At 44.4% G+C, this 17,055-nt stretch overlaps 1 protein-coding gene across 4 annotated transcripts in view; it reads right to left on the bottom strand.

The window, feature by feature from the left end:
- Window positions 1–5,774: 5,774 nt before the first annotated feature.
- LOC138799513 (uncharacterized) overlaps window positions 5,775–17,055 on the bottom strand; it is a 36,350-nt gene continuing 25,069 nt past the window's right edge. For all 4 annotated transcript variants that reach the window (XM_069980803.1, XM_069980804.1, XM_069980805.1 and 1 more), the window contains exons 2-3: window positions 10,756–10,874; window positions 5,775–6,513 (exon numbers count right to left, since the gene is read on the bottom strand). In XM_069980803.1, coding sequence (XP_069836904.1) covers window positions 5,931–6,513; window positions 10,756–10,847 — 675 coding nt within the window. In that variant the 5' untranslated portion in view covers window positions 10,848–10,874 and the 3' untranslated portion in view covers window positions 5,775–5,930. The remainder of the gene's footprint in view (window positions 6,514–10,755; window positions 10,875–17,055) is intronic.

Below are 17,055 nucleotides of genomic sequence, written 5' to 3'. Positions count from 1 at the left end.
TTCATTGTGTTTTTTCAAGTATCCCCAAAGTTCCCACTTTACACACCCATGTTTTAAAGAATAGAACCCAGTTAGAATAAAAATCAGTTAATCACGGTGGGTCTGTTTGTCGACTAACACCCCCCCCCCCCCAACCCTTAGCAGTAAGCTGATGTGGGCAGGAGGTGCCCAGGTACAGTGTCACACCAGTTTTATTCCTGATACGTTTAGCCCACGGTGTCAATCAAATAGAACTAGAAACTTTTCACTCATGTGTAGAAAAAAAAACAAACTGGTATAACCAAGAAAGGTGGAAAGAGCAAGTACAGATCTAACTACCTATAGTAAACCAGTTCTATGCACGAATATGGGATTATGTGCAGCATTGTTCACTGGATGGTTATGAAAAAGGCTGTGTTCCCATATGCAGTTGCCATGTCACCTTGTGTTCTTCAATGACCATGGGGCATCAATGGGACTTTTGTAAAGACTGGCCACTTAAAAAGACAAGGGAACATGGTTTTAGATACATGTGGGAACTCAGCCTTAGCGGGTGTAAGGGTGCCTTCACACATACCGTTTTTGCTGTTTTTTAGATGCGCGTTTTGATTTTCACATGATTTTCATGTGGAAATCAAAACTCGCATGTAAAAATTGCACCAAAAACGCAGCGATTAAAACGCAGCGATACGGTACATGTGAAGCTACCCTAAATCTGGACACACAGGGCACATTACAAGATACAGTTCTAATACACATTCTGTACTCGGTTCTGTGTGTCCATCACATGGGATACGAAAGTTTTTTTTTCCTACCCTAGGAGTAAACCTTGAAAATTCCAATTTCATGACAGTAAATAGTGTTGTTGAAAACAGATATACAGTATAAGTATTATTTAATAAATACCTTGTGGCTTTTTTATCACGTTTTATTCCATTTTTTTCTGCAACATTTTTTATTTTTTTTTGTGGCCATGAGGGGTCAGGTATGTGACAATTTAATAGTTTGGACAATTCCACATGCGGCAATAGCAAATATGTTTTTGTTTACTGTTAGTTGCACACTGCTTTTTAAAATTCTGTGATACTTAGTGATCATAAACTGTGCTACCAAAATCGGTCAGCATGCAGGGTTCTTTTGGGTCCCCTCCAGTCCTAGGTGTCTGTACATTCTGTAAATCCAAAACATGCATTCATTTAGGCTATTCACCATCACATTCAGTGAGGTGACTGGTCAATCTATGGGATCCCTTGCCCAACATATTTGTAAAAACATTTGAAGAATAGTCTAATAGTGTTGCTGGGGTAAAATCTGCTGCCGTCACAGTAATACAAAAGAATCTTATTTGTACAGTATATGGAACTACAGAAACAGCAGTAACCACATGTAATTGATCCTAGGAACTGGGGAACTTGAAGATACTTTATTCCAGAGTGGAGGATGGCTTAATCAATGGTTTTTGTGTAGTCAATTTTTGAGCAGTCTTTTGTGCTTTAACAAAATTTTAGAGCACTGTGCAAAAATTAGCACTTTTTGTTTTTACACAAGTTTCCTGGTGAAAGCTTTAATAAATCTCCCCTAGCCCCAGTGACATCTCACTATTCAAACATCCTAATGCATGTTATGAGCACCAGGGCTTTTACCTTTACCTTATTATTCTTAGTAAATATCTTAATCGATGAACTAACAGACAAGGCTGTGCCTCTAAATCAGACGTGTCAAATTCAGGCCCTCCAGCTGTTTTAAAACTACAATTCCCATCGTGCCTGGACAGCCAAGGTTAAAGCTTTGGCTGCCCAGGCATGATGGGACTTGTTTCACATCCCTGCTCTAAACATTTGTTATGGGAATGGCTGGGTTGTGGCCTTGTACGCTGGCTCCTCCATGGCAGGAAGCATTCAGCACCATGGGCAGAACTGTACCATAGACAGTCTATAGTTCCACTTTGGCGCTGCACTTTTATAACAACTCCTATGCACCATATACAAACTCTCTATCCATAGTACCCAAAATGGTGAAAATTCCCTCTTTTAGCTCCCTTAATAGTATCCCCTAATACTGCCCCATTAAAGTAGTTGCCCCCACACAGTAGTTACCCCATTATTCCCCCCCCTCCCCGGCCCACATAGTAGTCTGCTTCTCCCCTGTTGGCAAATGGGCTGGGCTTTCCTGACTCCCATGCTGCGGCTCCTCTGCCTGCAGGATGCACCCGGCGTAGGCAGCATGCGTGATGTCACCACACTGCCTGTGCCGGTGCGTGGCACTGCCTTCTATTACAACTCATTTCTAGGCCATAGGGCCAGAGTTTGACAAGCCTGGTCTAGACTTTGACAAAATTTTGGGGCTCGTCCATACAAGTGTTCTGTACAAAAAACTGCCTGGAAACATATGAAATTACTATCATTAAATATCTTAGGGTGCCCTGATTACACTCCTTATTACAGTTTGATACACCCCTCTATCCCTGAGATATTTGAGTTTAAGGTTTGTTGAATTCAATTATTAGTTAGATGGGCATGAATATCAGTTGATGGGTCATTAACAGTCAGACGGTTTGTATTAGACATGCATGGCCATCAATGTAAACATTTACACCACTGACTGTACAATCATGAATATGCAAAAAGAGCCCGTGGAGCCTCATTTAAGAGTCTCAAAACAAAGGACTAGCCAGATATTGCTCCAAGAAGGGCCCAGCCAAGGGGTGGCTCCTGTTGGGAAAACCGCAAAACCACTATATTTTTTTTGCATATTCATGTTTCCCAGGAAGCAATGCACCTAGGATATTACTGTATTGAGCGCTTAAACCAGCACCCGACAGTGTTATCTTTTGCTGGTCAGTGATAAGTGATCATGCCCATCATCTGATATTCACTCCCATTAGTAGAATTAAAGTGACTCTGTACCCACAATCTGACGACCCCAAACCGCTTGTACCTTCGGATACCGCTTGGTCCATTCGGCAGGTGATGCAGTTATTGTCCTGAAAAAACTTTTAAACTTGCAGCCCTGTGTCAAACTGGCCCCCCAAGTCTGCTGTGAACTGTGTCCAAACGCACCATCCCCCGGGAAGATCCCTACACCACATATACCCTGCTCAGTCTCTGTCAGCACTTGCGTTTCCCATCCTCTCCATTCCTGCTATAATGCACCTGCACTTACACTCAGCTATACACACTGCTGCTATAATGTGCCCACACTTACACTCACATTGCCATTTACACTGCTGTATAGAAAGGTTTCTGTCACTGTCCTTCTGCACATCTCTGTGATTCTCACTTCCTGATTGGTCCATGCTGAACACCCCCTTCCCCACTGCTGTCATGTGACCATACAGACCTCTGACAGCAGCCCTGATTCTCTATTCTAGCCTGTTGTACTACACTACTGCATTATGGGGATCTGCAGCTCCATCCTGTATCTACAAACTGCTGCTGTTTTTCAGGTTTATGCACTATACTATACATTATACTCCACATGCTGATTGCTATACTGTACAGTAACTTATAATATGACATATTCAGCTGTTTCTCATTGTTTGTTTCATCTGTTCTATAGAATTTAAAAAAAAATCATTATTTTTGGGGTGGAAAAGCAAATGTCTGCATTTCAGTGATTTCTTATGGGAAAATTTGCTTTGGTTTAAAGCGACTCTGTACCCACAATCTGAACCCCCCCTCCCAAACCGCTTGTACCTTCGGATAGCTGCTTTTAATCCAAGATCTGTCCTGCGGCCCGTTTGGCAGGTGATGCAGTTATTGTCATAAAAAAATTACTTTTGAAATTGCAGCTCTGTGCCCTATGGGTGTATCTGTGCCCTAACTTTGCACCGTCCCTCCTCCCCGCCCTCCTCATCATTAGGAATGCTCCAGGCAGATTGCCTATTATTCACCACCTGTGTTACCACGGCACATGGGCTGGATCATTAAAGGGAACCATTCACCCCATGGCCCCAGGCAGAAACGGACATACAGTGACATAAAGGTCAATATACTTACCACATCGCTCCCGGTCCCGTCCCGGATCCCGTTGTTGATACGGAGAAATCTCCGATTCTTCTTCTCGCGCCCATTATGGTAATGAGCGCCGCCGGGCCCGAAGTCCAGCCTTCTGATTGACACCGGGTCTTCTTCCTCCTCGTCTTCTTTCTTCTCGCCGGATCCTGCGCAGGCGCCCTGACGGTCGTTTTCGGCGCATGCGCAGTTCACAATTGAAGCTGCTCCGCAGCTTCACTGTTTACTGCGCGTGCGCCGATTGTTTCGAGCGCGTATCCTGTTTACCACGCAGGCGCAGAAGAGGTGACGAGACCATCGCAACGGTGCCTGCGCGGGAATTTGTCAGAAGACTGAAGACTTCAATCAAGTTCCAGGAGTCGTGGATGGGCGGCGACGAGAAGAGGACCTCATGAATAAGTCGTTTCCTATGGACGTTGGACTCATCTCGGCTCATTACCATAATGGGCGCGAGAAGAAGAATCAGCGATTTCTCCGTGTCAACACCGGGATCCTGGACAGGACCGGGAGCGATGTGGTAAGTATATTGACCTTTATGTCACTGTATGTCAGTTTCTACCTGGGGTCACGGGGTGAATGGTTCCCTTTAAGACACCTGTGCAATGTTCAAACAGAAGTAAATGTTCCAGTGGCATTCCTAATGATGAGGGTGGGGAGGAGGGACGGAGGGGATGGTGCAAAGTTAGGGCACAGATACGCCCGTAGGGCACGGGGCTGCAATTTAAAAATTATTTTTTTATGACAATAACTGCATCACCTGCCGAACGGACCCCAGGACAGATCTTGGATTAAAAGCGGCTATCCGAAGGTACAAGTGGTTTGGGGGGTCAGATTGTGGGTACAGAGTCGCTTTAAGAGTGGATTTGGATTTTGCATTACAAGCATGGTCCCAGAACAAATTATGTCTGTAATCCAAGGCACCACTGTATATTTATTTTTTAAATCACTGTTATACAGTACATATAGCCAAACTGTGGTCTATGCTCCCAGTGCAGATATTTGGTCTTTTCTCTGTTCAATAAAAGAGACTAAAGACAGGAAGTCCCAGTCCTTTGCACTCTTTGTGGAAATACACCTGTTTATCATACTGTTCATCATTGTAAATAGACTGAGGGCAATTAATGGTGTGTACACAGACAGATTTATCTGACAGATCTTGGAAGCCAAAGCCAGGAATGGATATAAAGAGGGAACAGGTCATAAGACTTAGATTTCTCCTCTTTTCAATTCCATTCCTGGCTTTGGCTTCCAAAGTCAGCTAAATCTCTGTGTAAACGCACCCTTACTTAGGCTAATTTTATCATTAACTTTTGCTAACTATATTATTATTACCAGGAGACAATGCTCTTTGTTATGCAACAATTCAGTGAGTATATTGTCACTGTTTGGTTACTGCCGTTTTGGCGCTGTGTGGCAGGAGAGCTGACCATACAATGTGAGTACCCTCAGGATTCTCTGCTACTAAATGTGGATGCACAGCTGCTGTGCGCAGTGAAGACTTGTCCTGCTCAGTTGTGCACTCAGGAATGACTGTCAATCAACACCAAGACATGTCTGTGAGCAAGGAAAAGACTAGGACTTCCTGTGTTTGGTCTCCAAATATCGTAATGGAGCATGGACCCTGGCGATATTTGGAGACACCTAGTTGCCATATGTATAACAATGATTTAAACATAGAAAACATAAAAAATATAGAGAGTAAATACCAAAACTACTAGCGATCCCAGTCGATTTCTAAAGAAAAAAAATCAGTGCTATTTTAAATAAATACCACACATACAATTCTTAATAAATTACACAATATATTTATGTAAAGTTGTTACAAGGAGAGAGGAAAAATACAGCTCATAATTACAATGTTATTCTACAAGACCTAATTGTATATGACCAGATTCCATATATAGGCCACAGGGACAGCACGTATGGGATAGAGACTGTTTACACAGCCCATGGTCTCTCGGTTGACAACTGCTTTTGGTAACTTTTCATTGACCTTTTAGGCGGATACAGAGTATCACTGAGTCCTGGCTTTTTTCGCTTCCCCTTTTCACTTTGTGGTTCTTCATCTTGTTCTTCCCCAATCACTGAACCCTGCATCTCCAGGACTTTACTGTTTGAATCATTCCCAACAATTTCTCTCGGCACAGAAGCTGGGTTTCCCTGAGGCAAATCACTGCTATGGCTATATTTGCATTTGGTTCCATAGCGGCATCTTCCATCTCTTTGGTAAGCGAGACAGACACCTTTTCCGCGCTTGGCCCAGTTGCCATCACTCAGTTTGACATGCCGTTCTAAGATGCTTAGCTGTGCCTGCTTCTCGTCTTGAAATGGGTTTGAGAAGACACTACCAGAACTTAGCCCGCTCTGGTTACCAAGACAAGGAGCTGGAAGCCTGAAAGAGGGCAAGGGGGAAGGAAGAAATACTGGAGGTTCTGCCACCTTATCCTTCTTATGGCAGTCTGCCTCTTCTTCACTGCTGGAGGCTGCATCTGCAAAGAAACTTGACTTGGATGTAACTAGGCTGAAACAAAAAAGTATGAAATGTATTAGACTGGGAGAATCCTGTAGAGATCAACTATTAAAACAAACAAAGTAAGTAAAAATAATTGTATTATAAAAGCTGTAATGGGCAACCTTTTTATTTGGTAATGGGGTAATCTTGGTTGGGAAACTGGAGCTAGAAGGCACCATCTGTGTAGACTTGAGGAAGTAGCCTGTGACACTAGTGCTGCAGCCTGTAGCAGAACAGTTCATCCCTGCTCAATCTGCTATACCGTGCCATGGCTGGAGCGCTAATGACACAGGCTGCTTCCCTATGTCCCTCCCTAGGCCCTCTGGGCTGACATCAGCACGGCACCCAGCACCTAGATTTCATCTGTTTGCTGTATATTTCTCCATCTGGGATTTTATCTACCTGGGGTGCCTACATGGAGGATACTAGCTAAAGTAGAGAGACTATTTACAAGGAGGATGGCTACTTAGGGGAGATAACCTTTGGGGGTAGCTACATAAGTAATACTACCTATTGGGGGGCCTACCTGCACAGCAAGGCTATGTAGAGACACAGATATATAAGATAATATATATATGGAGGCAAAGCGAAGCCTAACTACTATATGGAGGCACAGAAGGGGGCCAAACTAATATATATGGTCCTGAAGGGGCTTATCTACAATATGAAGGCACAGATGGGAGCCTTTCTATTATGTGGGGGTGGGCACAGAGGGGCACGGTTACTGTGGGAAGCAATATAGATGGAAGAGTTTGTAAAGAGATGATGCTGGAGTGAGGAGCCCAAATGTTTGGCAGTTTCTGTGAAAATAATTAGCTGCCAGGAGAAGTCTTCATAATAGCTGGTCCAGATGAACAAGTAAAGGAAAAGTGAACTCCGATCAGAGAAGACCACCTGTGAGTTACTGGATATAACTGCACTGTAATCCCTTATGATGTGCAGAGCCCATGTGTACCATTGAAATTTACCTCTATATGGGTCAGTTTATAAGGGAAATACTGGTCTTTATTAGGCTAAGTTCACGCAACATTTTTTTCAGCTGTTTAAAATTACGTCAGTCATTTTGAGTCTAAAATGGTGGATGTCATTTAGCTGTCTGGTGTCAGTGTGATGACTGCTGTTGGTACATTATTCTAGTTTGGTTTTACTAAATGCCCTTTGTGTGTCTTTAATGGAAAAGTCCATTGAATTTAATAGTAAAAACGGTGAAAGAAGAAAAAAGAAAAACTGTGTGAACAAAAAAAAAAAAAAAATGTCCGCTGTTTGCAAAAGACATCCGAAAACAATTGACATAACCATTATTTTGACGTCCACACAGACAACATCTGTTATTTTATACATTGTGTGCATTGGACGTCCGTCATCACGTTGACTGCAATGCATTGCAATGAAGTCAATTGCGGCAAAAACTAGCGTCTTTTTAAATAAAAAAGGTGGTCCCCGCAGCCGCAAGTACCAATCGGCGCTCGCTGACATTAGTGATCGTGCCGTGTAATAAAGGTGTCATCATAAAAAAGTTTTGCCTTTAACCCCTTAACAACAAAGGGCGTATATTTACGCCCTTTGCCGGTAAGGGGCTTCAGAACCGCCACAATTCCGGGTGCCACATGTAGCCCGGGACCACGGCTATTAGCGGGCACGGACCGATCGCCGTGCCCGCTAATCAGGTAATCGGAGGCAGCTGTCAAAGTTGACAGCTGCAGCACTTCCCTGGTGTCTAGTGGAGGACGTTGTCCCAGAGGAGCGATCTCCGTTACTGAAGCCGGCCCTCCAAGAGGGCGACGTCCCCGGCTCGGCACTCGTTTGTTTTCGGCTGCAGCAGCCGAAAGCAAACGAATGCTGATCTCATTGATCTTTGCTGTATATCTATACAGCAAAGATCTCAATGAGAGATCAGAGTGTATATACTAGAAGTCCCCCAGGGGGGCTTCTAGAATATGTGTAAAAAAAATAAATAAAGTGTTGTTGTCAATAAAAAAAAAACCCTCCCCTAATAAAAGTCTGAATCACCCCCCTTTTCCCAGGTTATAAATAAAAATGTTAAAATAAATAAATAAACATGTTTGGGATCGCCGCGTGCGTAATCGCCCGAACTATTAATTAATCACATGCATTTTTGGTCGCATCAAATCCAGAAAAATTATAATAAAAAGCGATCAAAAAGTCGCATATTTGTAATCAAGGTACCGATAGAAAGTAACCATCATGGCGCAAAAAACGACACCTCACACAGCCCCATAGACCAAAGGATAAAAGCGCTATAAGCCTGGGAATGGAGCGATTTTAAGGAACATATATTTGTTAACAATGGTTTGAATTTTCTACAGGCCATCACATAATATAAAAGTTATACATGTTACATATCGTTTTAATCTTAACAACTTGAGAAACATATATAACATGTCAGTTTTACCCCAGGGCAAATGGCGTAAAAACAAATACCCCCCAAATAAACAAAATGCATTTTGTTTTGGTTTTCAATTTCACCACACATTTATTTTTTTCTGGTTTCACAGTGTACTTTATGAAAAAATTCAGCCTTCCCTGGTGTCTAGTGGTTGAGATCGCTCCTCCGGGACGTTGTCCCGGAGGAGCGATCTCTGTACCTGATGCCAGCCGGGAACCTCTCCAAGATGGCGCCGTCCCCGGCTCGGCCCCCGTTTGTTTTCGGCTGCAGCAGCTGAAAGCAAACGAGTGCCGATCTCATTGATCTTTGCTGTATAACTATACAGCAAAGATCTCAATGAGAGATCAAAGTGTACATACTAGAAGTCCCCCAGGGGGGCTTCTAGTATAAGTGTAAAAGTAAAAATAAAAGTGAAAAGTTATAAGTAAAAAGCCCCCTCCCCTAATAAAAGTCAGAATCACCCCCCTTTTCCCAGGTTATAAATAAAAATAAACAAATAAATAAATAAACATGTTTGCTATCTCCGTGTGCGTAATCGCCCGAACTATTAATTTATCACATTCCTGATCTCGCACGGTAAATGGCGTAAGCGCCAAAAAATCCCAAAGTGCTAAATTGCGCATTTTTGGTCGCATCAAATCCAGAAAAATTGTAATAAAAAGCGATCAAAAAGTCGTATATGCGCAATCAAGGAACCGATAGAAAGAACACATCATGGCGCAAAAAATGACACCTCATACAGCCCCACAGACCAAAGTATAAAAACGCTATAAGCCTGGGAATGGAGCGATTTTAAGTGACATATATTTGTTAACAATGGTTTGAATTTTTTGCAGGCCATTAGATACAATGAAAGTTATACATGTTCTATATCGTTTTAATCGTAACGACTTGAGGAACATATATAACAAGTCAGTTTTACCCCAGGGCGAACGGCGTAAAAACACAAACCCCCCAAATAAAAGAAATGTTTTTTTTTTTTTCAATTTCACCACACTTTGAATTTTTTTCTGGTTTCGCAGTGAACTTTATGCAAAAATTCAGCCTGTCATTGCAAAGTACTATTAATGGTGCAAAAAATAAGGGCTCATGTGGGTTTCTAGGTGAGAAAATGCAAGTGCTATGGCCTTTTAAACACAAGGAGGAAAAAAAACGAAAATGCAAAAATTTAAATTGGCCGGGTCCTCTAAGGGTTAAGGGGTTAAAGAGTCGCTGTCGTTAAATTTTTTTTTTTTTTTTTTTGCAGAAATCAACAGTCCAGGCGATTTTAAGGAACTTTATAATTGGGTTTATTAGGCAAATATGCCATTATCTGTATGTAAAAAGCCTTTTCCCAGGTCCCCCCCTCCTCTCCTCTCTCTCATCCACTGCTCAGAATCAGGCAGAATCTCGACTGTTTTTTTATCAGTTGGATCCTGCATGTTCTATGAAGAGGGGAGGGGGGAGTAGCGAGATTAGCGGGCAGCAGAGAGCAGAGAACAAAGGAAACACAGCGGGGGAGATATTCAGAGTGCTATTCAGAGGTCAGAGAGGTCAGAGGAGAATGTCAGAGGAGAGCCTGTGATGTTGCTGTAAATTAACTCTTTGTTGTCCTGTTTTGGTGCCTTGTTTCCCTCTCTCCATAGGGAAACCATGATGACAGGGGGGAGAGCTTCAAACTGCTTTTTCATTATAAAAATTCATTTTTCGGCTAATAAACCCAATTACAAAGTTTCTTAAAATTCGCCCTTGGTCCATTCATATAACCAATATATACATGCATACATACATACATCTAACAAAAGGAAGAAGTTACATTGAACTAATATATATTATGACAGAACACCAAGGTCACAATTGCTTACCTAGATGTATTATCAGCTGTGTCATCTTCATCATCAGAGCTGGAGGAAATGTATCCTGAGAGAAGTCCCAGCGATGATGAAGCAGGGTTCATGGCTTACAGGCAGGATCCAGAAGACACCTACAGAAAAAGTACACTTATTATAACAAGCATGGTCCACAATGAAAATATCACTTTTCTGACAAACACAGGGACTAAGGGTAGTTTAACACACACCGGATTGCAGTGGATTTTATGCCGCAGCCACCGACTGACTAAGTGAGATACCAGGGGGCCGAGGGCCTGAGAGGCAAGCAGGAGCGTGGCAAGGTAACATATTAGCTGGGCAGCTCTGGGTTAAGTCGGAAAAGAAATCTGCTGTATGTAAACCCACAGAAAATGACTACTGAGAATCGCAGCGGATTTCTCTGCGGAACTCGCAGTGTGAAATCCGCTGCAATTTGGTCGGTACGTGTGCAGGTGTAGTGACTGGCACAGGGGAGAGGCATTGGTGTAGTGACTGGCACAGGGGAGAGGCATTGGTGTAGTGACTGGCACAGGGGGGAAGGCATTGGTGTAGTGACTGGCAAAGGGAGGAGGCATTGGTGTAGTGACTAGCAAAGGGAAGAGGCATTGGTGTAGTGACTGGCACAGGGGAGAGGCATTGGTGTAGTGACTGGCACAGGGGGGAAGGCATTGGTGTAGTGACTGGCACAGGGGGGAAGGCATTGGTGTAGTAACTGGCAAAGGGAAGAGGCATTGGTGTAGTGACTGGCACAGGGCAGAGGCATTGGTGTAGTGACTGACACAGGGGAGAGGCATTCGTGTAGAGACTGGCACAGGGGGGAAGGCATTGGTGTAGTGACTGGCAAAGGGAGGAGGAATTTGTGTAGTGACTGGCACAGGGGAGAGGCATTGGTGTAGTGACTGGCAAAGAGAGGAGGCATTGGTGTAGTGACTGCCAAAGGGAGGAGGCATTGGTGTAGTGACTGCCAAAGGGAGGAGGCATTGGTGTAGTGACTGCCAAAGGGAGGAGGCATTGGTGTAGTGACTGGCACAGGGCAGAGGCATTGGTGTAGTGACTGACACAGGGGAGGAGGCATTGGTGTAGTGACTGCCAAAGGGAGGAGGCATTGGTGTAGTGACTGGCACAGGGGAGAGGCATTGGTGTAGTGACTGGCAAAGGGAGGAGGCATTGGTGTAATGACTGGAAAAGAAGATGAGCATGTCTGCTGCATTTAGGGTAGACTACATATGTATAAAAATATTCATGTAAGTAATGGCCTCAAGGGACTGATCAAGAGTTTATTTGCCAGGTATACTGTGTATGTGTTAATTGTATGTATGCAAAGCTGCAGAATGACTGGCAAATATGCTCCACAGTGCAGACATGTTGAACTGATGTGGCTGGTGACAGTGGTGGGAGTCACTTGGGGAAAGAGCAAATAGTATCATAAGCCATGAAAGAGCCTAGAGCCAGCCAAAAAGATATTTGTTAATGCCAATGTGATGTACCACCTTTTGTGGCTTGTATCTGCAATCTCTGTCTCTCTCTCTCTCTCCCTCCCTCACTCTTTTACAGTGCTTTATAAAAAGGACTGTATATGAAAAAACTGTATATGATACGCCATAGTCTAGCACATGTGAGGGCTAATGAAGTACCACAAGGTCTAACAGTATAAATGTATAGGAGTCCAACCTGAAAAACATTCATTACTCATGAATACCTACACCTTAACATGAGGGCATATTGCAAGAGGAGAAAGCAACAATAACATCTTTTATACAAAAGGTCTTTTATAAAAGACCTGCTGTCCAGTTTATACAGTCCTTGGGAATAAGGTGCCTATTCCACGGAGCAATAATCGGCTGAATAGGAGCGATAATCAGCTGAATAGGAGCGATAATCAGCTGAATAGGAGCGATAATCGGCCCGATTAGGCCGATTATCGCTCCGTGGAATAAAGAGAACGATCAGCTCGTTCATTTAGGTTCAGACCTAAAATCATCGTTCGCCACCTGCGCATCGCTACGGTGGAATAGCGGTGCGCAGCGGCGATGATTTCAGCAGCATCATACATTACCTGTCCGGGCTGCAGGTCTTCTCCTTCTTCTTCCCGATCCCGATCCAGCTTCAGAGCGGGGCTGTCTGAACTGACAGACCGTTTAGCAAATCACTGGCCGGAACCGCCGCAGCCAGTGATTGGCTGAGCAGTCTGTCAGTTCAGACAGGCCGCTCCGAAGCTGCTGCGGCAGGAAGAAGGAGAAGACCTGCAGCCCGGACAGGTTATGTATGAAACAAGGGCAGCAAGGACATCGCTTAACGATCATCGGGGCCGTGGAAAAGGCCCAGTAAACGAGCGCCGATCTAGCAGATCGGCACTTGTTTACATCGTTGATCAGGCCCTGCTCGGCCTGTGGAATAGGCCTCTAAGTTTAGAGGGTTCCCATGGGGGAAAGACCTGGATTTGCACCTGCAGCACAGTAGCACAGCAAGGAAGAGCACCTTCCATTTATTAAAGTGACTCTGTACCCACAATCTGACCCCCCCAAACCGCTTCAGATAGCTGCTTTTAAATCCAAGATCTGTCCTGGGGTCCATTCGGCAGGTGATGCAGTTATTGTCCTAAAAAACAACTTTGAAACTTGCAGCCCTGCGCCAAACGGCCATGGCTTAGAGTGTATATGTATTAGGCTAGCACAACCTCTCTGTCCCTCTTCATTATTAGGAATGCTCCAGGCAGATTTTCTACTATTCATCACCTGTGTCAGCATGGCACATGGGCTGGATCGTTAAGGCACCTGTGTAGTTTTCACTGCAGAGGAATAGGAAAAATGGTGAAGAAGGCGGGGAGGAGGGACGCAGGGGTGGTGCAAATTTAGGACACAGATACACCAAGCCACGGCAGTTGGGCACAGGGCTGCAAGTTTAAAAGTTGTTTTTTAGGACAATAACTGCATCACCTGCCGAACGGACCCCAGGACAGATCTTGGATTAAAAGCAACTATCTGAAGGTACAAGTGGTTTGGGGGGGACAGATTGTGGGTACAGAGTCAATTTAACATTTTTTACCTCTTTTCTTTTTTAGACACCAGTATCTTGAGCACTACTATGATCAGGTTTTTTTATTTTTTTAATAAACTTTTCTTTGGTGTTTTGAGTTTTTCTTACTCCTCATTTTACTAAGCCCCAGCTTAGTATTTAATGGCATCTTTCAGTTTCCACTAGAATGTCCTCGTCCATATAGTATTTACTGTCCGTAAATAAAGATCATGATTTAAGTACACAAGTGCTTGTAAAGTGAGTTAAAAAAAAAAAATAATAATACACCACCGACATTTTTTTATTGAAATAATAACACTCCCGAACTCTTTGTTGACCATTTTATATTTTTTTTTAAATCGCCTGTCATTGACATAGTCCACCAAGTACTCAGTATAGCGGTATATAAAAAAAAAATAAAAAGAGAAAATAAGTTAGTAAATGAAGGGTGCTCTTCCCTGCTGTGGCTACCACATGTGCTTGTAAACTACACGTGGGACCTGGACCTGAATGTATTGTGCTGGGGGTCTTCCAGTGGGGTCTGTACTATGCTGGAACCCTGATACTAGGATTTTATTCTGGGTTCTGTATGATTGAGGGGCCAAATACTGGGGTCTGTGTTATGTTGGGGTTCTGAAACTGGGGTCTTATTCTGGATTCTGTATTATGCTGGGAGCCTGATTCTGAGGTCTATAATATACTGTGGACTTAATACTGATTCCTACCGCAACTGTAGCAGTAACCCTTCCGCGGAGGTGATGTGCGGCTTTGTCCTGACTGTAATGTCACATTGAGCAACAGATTTACATCAGGATTATGTACATTACCAGATGTCTGTATTTCACAAACTACAAGCTGTAGCAAAGGTTAAATTTGACTTGCCTAGTAGTACCCTCTGAAATGCCTCATCTCTGAAACCACACATAAATCTGTCTTTTAACCCATGACGTAGTTATGGAATGGGTCAAGTGAGGGAGTGTGATGTGGGCTCAGGAGCCAGGCCCATGGCTGGGTATCTGCAGCCAGACTATCTGTCAGTAATGACTGGCCGTAATCTCTGAGGCCAGTCATTTAACTGTTAGGCCTCAGGGCCTGCCATGACTGCTCTGCTGCCTGTTGCAGACTCTACTAATAAAGCACCAATCTAATAGATCAATGTGATGCATATGAATTAGGGTCCATTTACATAGAAAGATTATCTGCCAAAGATTTGAAGCCAAAGCCAGAAACAGACTATACACAGAGATCAGTTCATAAAGGAAAGCCTGACATTTTTCCTCTTTTCAAATCCATTCCTGGCCTTGGCTTCAAATCTTTGGCAGATAATCTGTCAGATAATCTTCCTGTGTAAATGGACCCTTATGGTGCGTTTACACAGACAGATTTATCTGACAGATCTTTGAAGCCCAAACCAGGAACAGACTATAAACAGGGATCAGGTAATAAAGGAAAGACTGTGATCTATCCTCTTTTCAAATCCTTTCCTGGCTTTGGCTTCCAAAATCTGTCAGATAAATCTGTCTGTGTAAACACACTGTGACAATCTGGGGGTTACTCACTCGCTGGGATCGCCATCTCCTGGGCCTGAGACGGTTGGCACATCACAAATTGCAGTCCAGTCAGTGCTGTATGCTTTATACTGACCTCAGTCAGCTTTATTTATCCATTCAAAAAACACAAGACATAGGCAACACTGCCAATAAAATAAAACCTAGGCCGTCTAGCCACTGACTAACACCACAGCTTCCCTAGCTGTCACTTATGAGCCTAATGCTCAATATCACCAGCTCCACTGGTCTCACCCAGACTTCTTGTCTGCAGCTCCCACAGGCCTAGCGCTGCCTGTGTTCTCCCACCCTGGGAGTCTTCACCTGGAAAGCTCTGGAGTCTCTAATAGAACTCCACCAGGTGGTTTCAGAGCCTCATTAGCTCTAGGGCTGGAGTGGAGTATCTGGACCAGGAGCTCCACCTGAACTCCAATTCCCACTCCAGAGGCATAGAACTGCCTCTTACAGCCCCACCATGCCACAACACCCTTAGGGCCCTTTTACATGGAAAGATTATCTGACAGATTATCTGCCAAAGATTTGAAGCCAAAACCAGGAATGGATTTGAAAAGAGGAGAAATCTCAGGCTTTCCTTTATTACCTGATCTCTGTTTATAGTCCATTCCTGGCTTTGGCTTCAAATCTTTGGCAGATAATCTGTCAGATAATCTTTCCATGTAAAAGGACCCTTATGCTAAGTTTACACGAGGCGATTATTGGCCCGATCGTACGATTAACGATTTCGAAGTAACAATTTTTTTTTATAACAATCAGCGTTTAGACGGTACGATATATCGTACGGAAAAATCGTTTTGCGATCGTACACCCGCAGCCCGGCCCGCCCCGCCCGCCCCGCCCCCCCCCCCCCCCGCTCAAGCGCAGCCCCCTGCGCCGCCCTGATTGCCCCCACCGCTCCGATCGCCCCCCCCGCCGCCGCTCCGATCGCCCCCCCCCATCCGCCGCCGCTCCGATCGCCCCCACCGCGGCGGCGAAGAACATACGTTACCTGCTCCGTGCAGAAGGTCTTCGGACATCCTCGGCTCCCCTCTTCAGCCAATCAGTGCTGCCATGCATTGATTGGCTGAAGAGATGAGCCGGGAATTTCAAACGGCTCCCCTTCAGCCAATCAGTGCTGAAGAGGAGCCCTTTGAAATTCCCGGCTCATCTCTTCAGCCAATCAGTGCGCTAAAGAGGGGAGCCGAGGATGTCCAAAGACCTTCTGCGCGGAGCAGGTAACGTATGTTCTTCGCCACCACGGTGGAGGTGATCGGAGCGGCGGTGGATGGGGGGGGGGCGATCGGAGATGCGGCGGCGGGGGTGGCAATCGGAGCGGCGGGGGTGGCGATCGAGCCGGCGCAGGGGGCTGCAGATGAGCGGGGCTGCGGGCGGCCGGACTATCGCGCAATGACTGTTTACACGGAACGATCGGCAAATTTTTTGCGAACGGCGAACGACGATTTATGAACATGTTAAAAGATCAAAATGAACGTTCGAATTCGATCGTTATGGCCAAAATTCGCCCGATAATCGTTTTGTGTAAACGTAGCATTAGGCTGGGTTCACACTACGTATATTTCAGTCAGTATTGTGGTCCTCATATTGCAACCAAAACCAGGAGTGGATTAAAAACACAGAAAGGATCTGTTCACACAATGTTGAAATTGAGTGGATGGCCGCCATATAATGGCAAATATTTGCTGTTATTTTAAAACAAAGGCTGTTGTATTGAAAT

Source organism: Dendropsophus ebraccatus, chromosome 8 (genome assembly GCF_027789765.1).
Source record: "Dendropsophus ebraccatus isolate aDenEbr1 chromosome 8, aDenEbr1.pat, whole genome shotgun sequence".
In the NCBI taxonomy this organism is placed as follows: Eukaryota; Metazoa; Chordata; class Amphibia; order Anura; family Hylidae; genus Dendropsophus; species Dendropsophus ebraccatus.
Note: the sequence above shows the minus strand (reverse complement) of the source record. Positions and strands in the feature narration are given on the sequence as shown.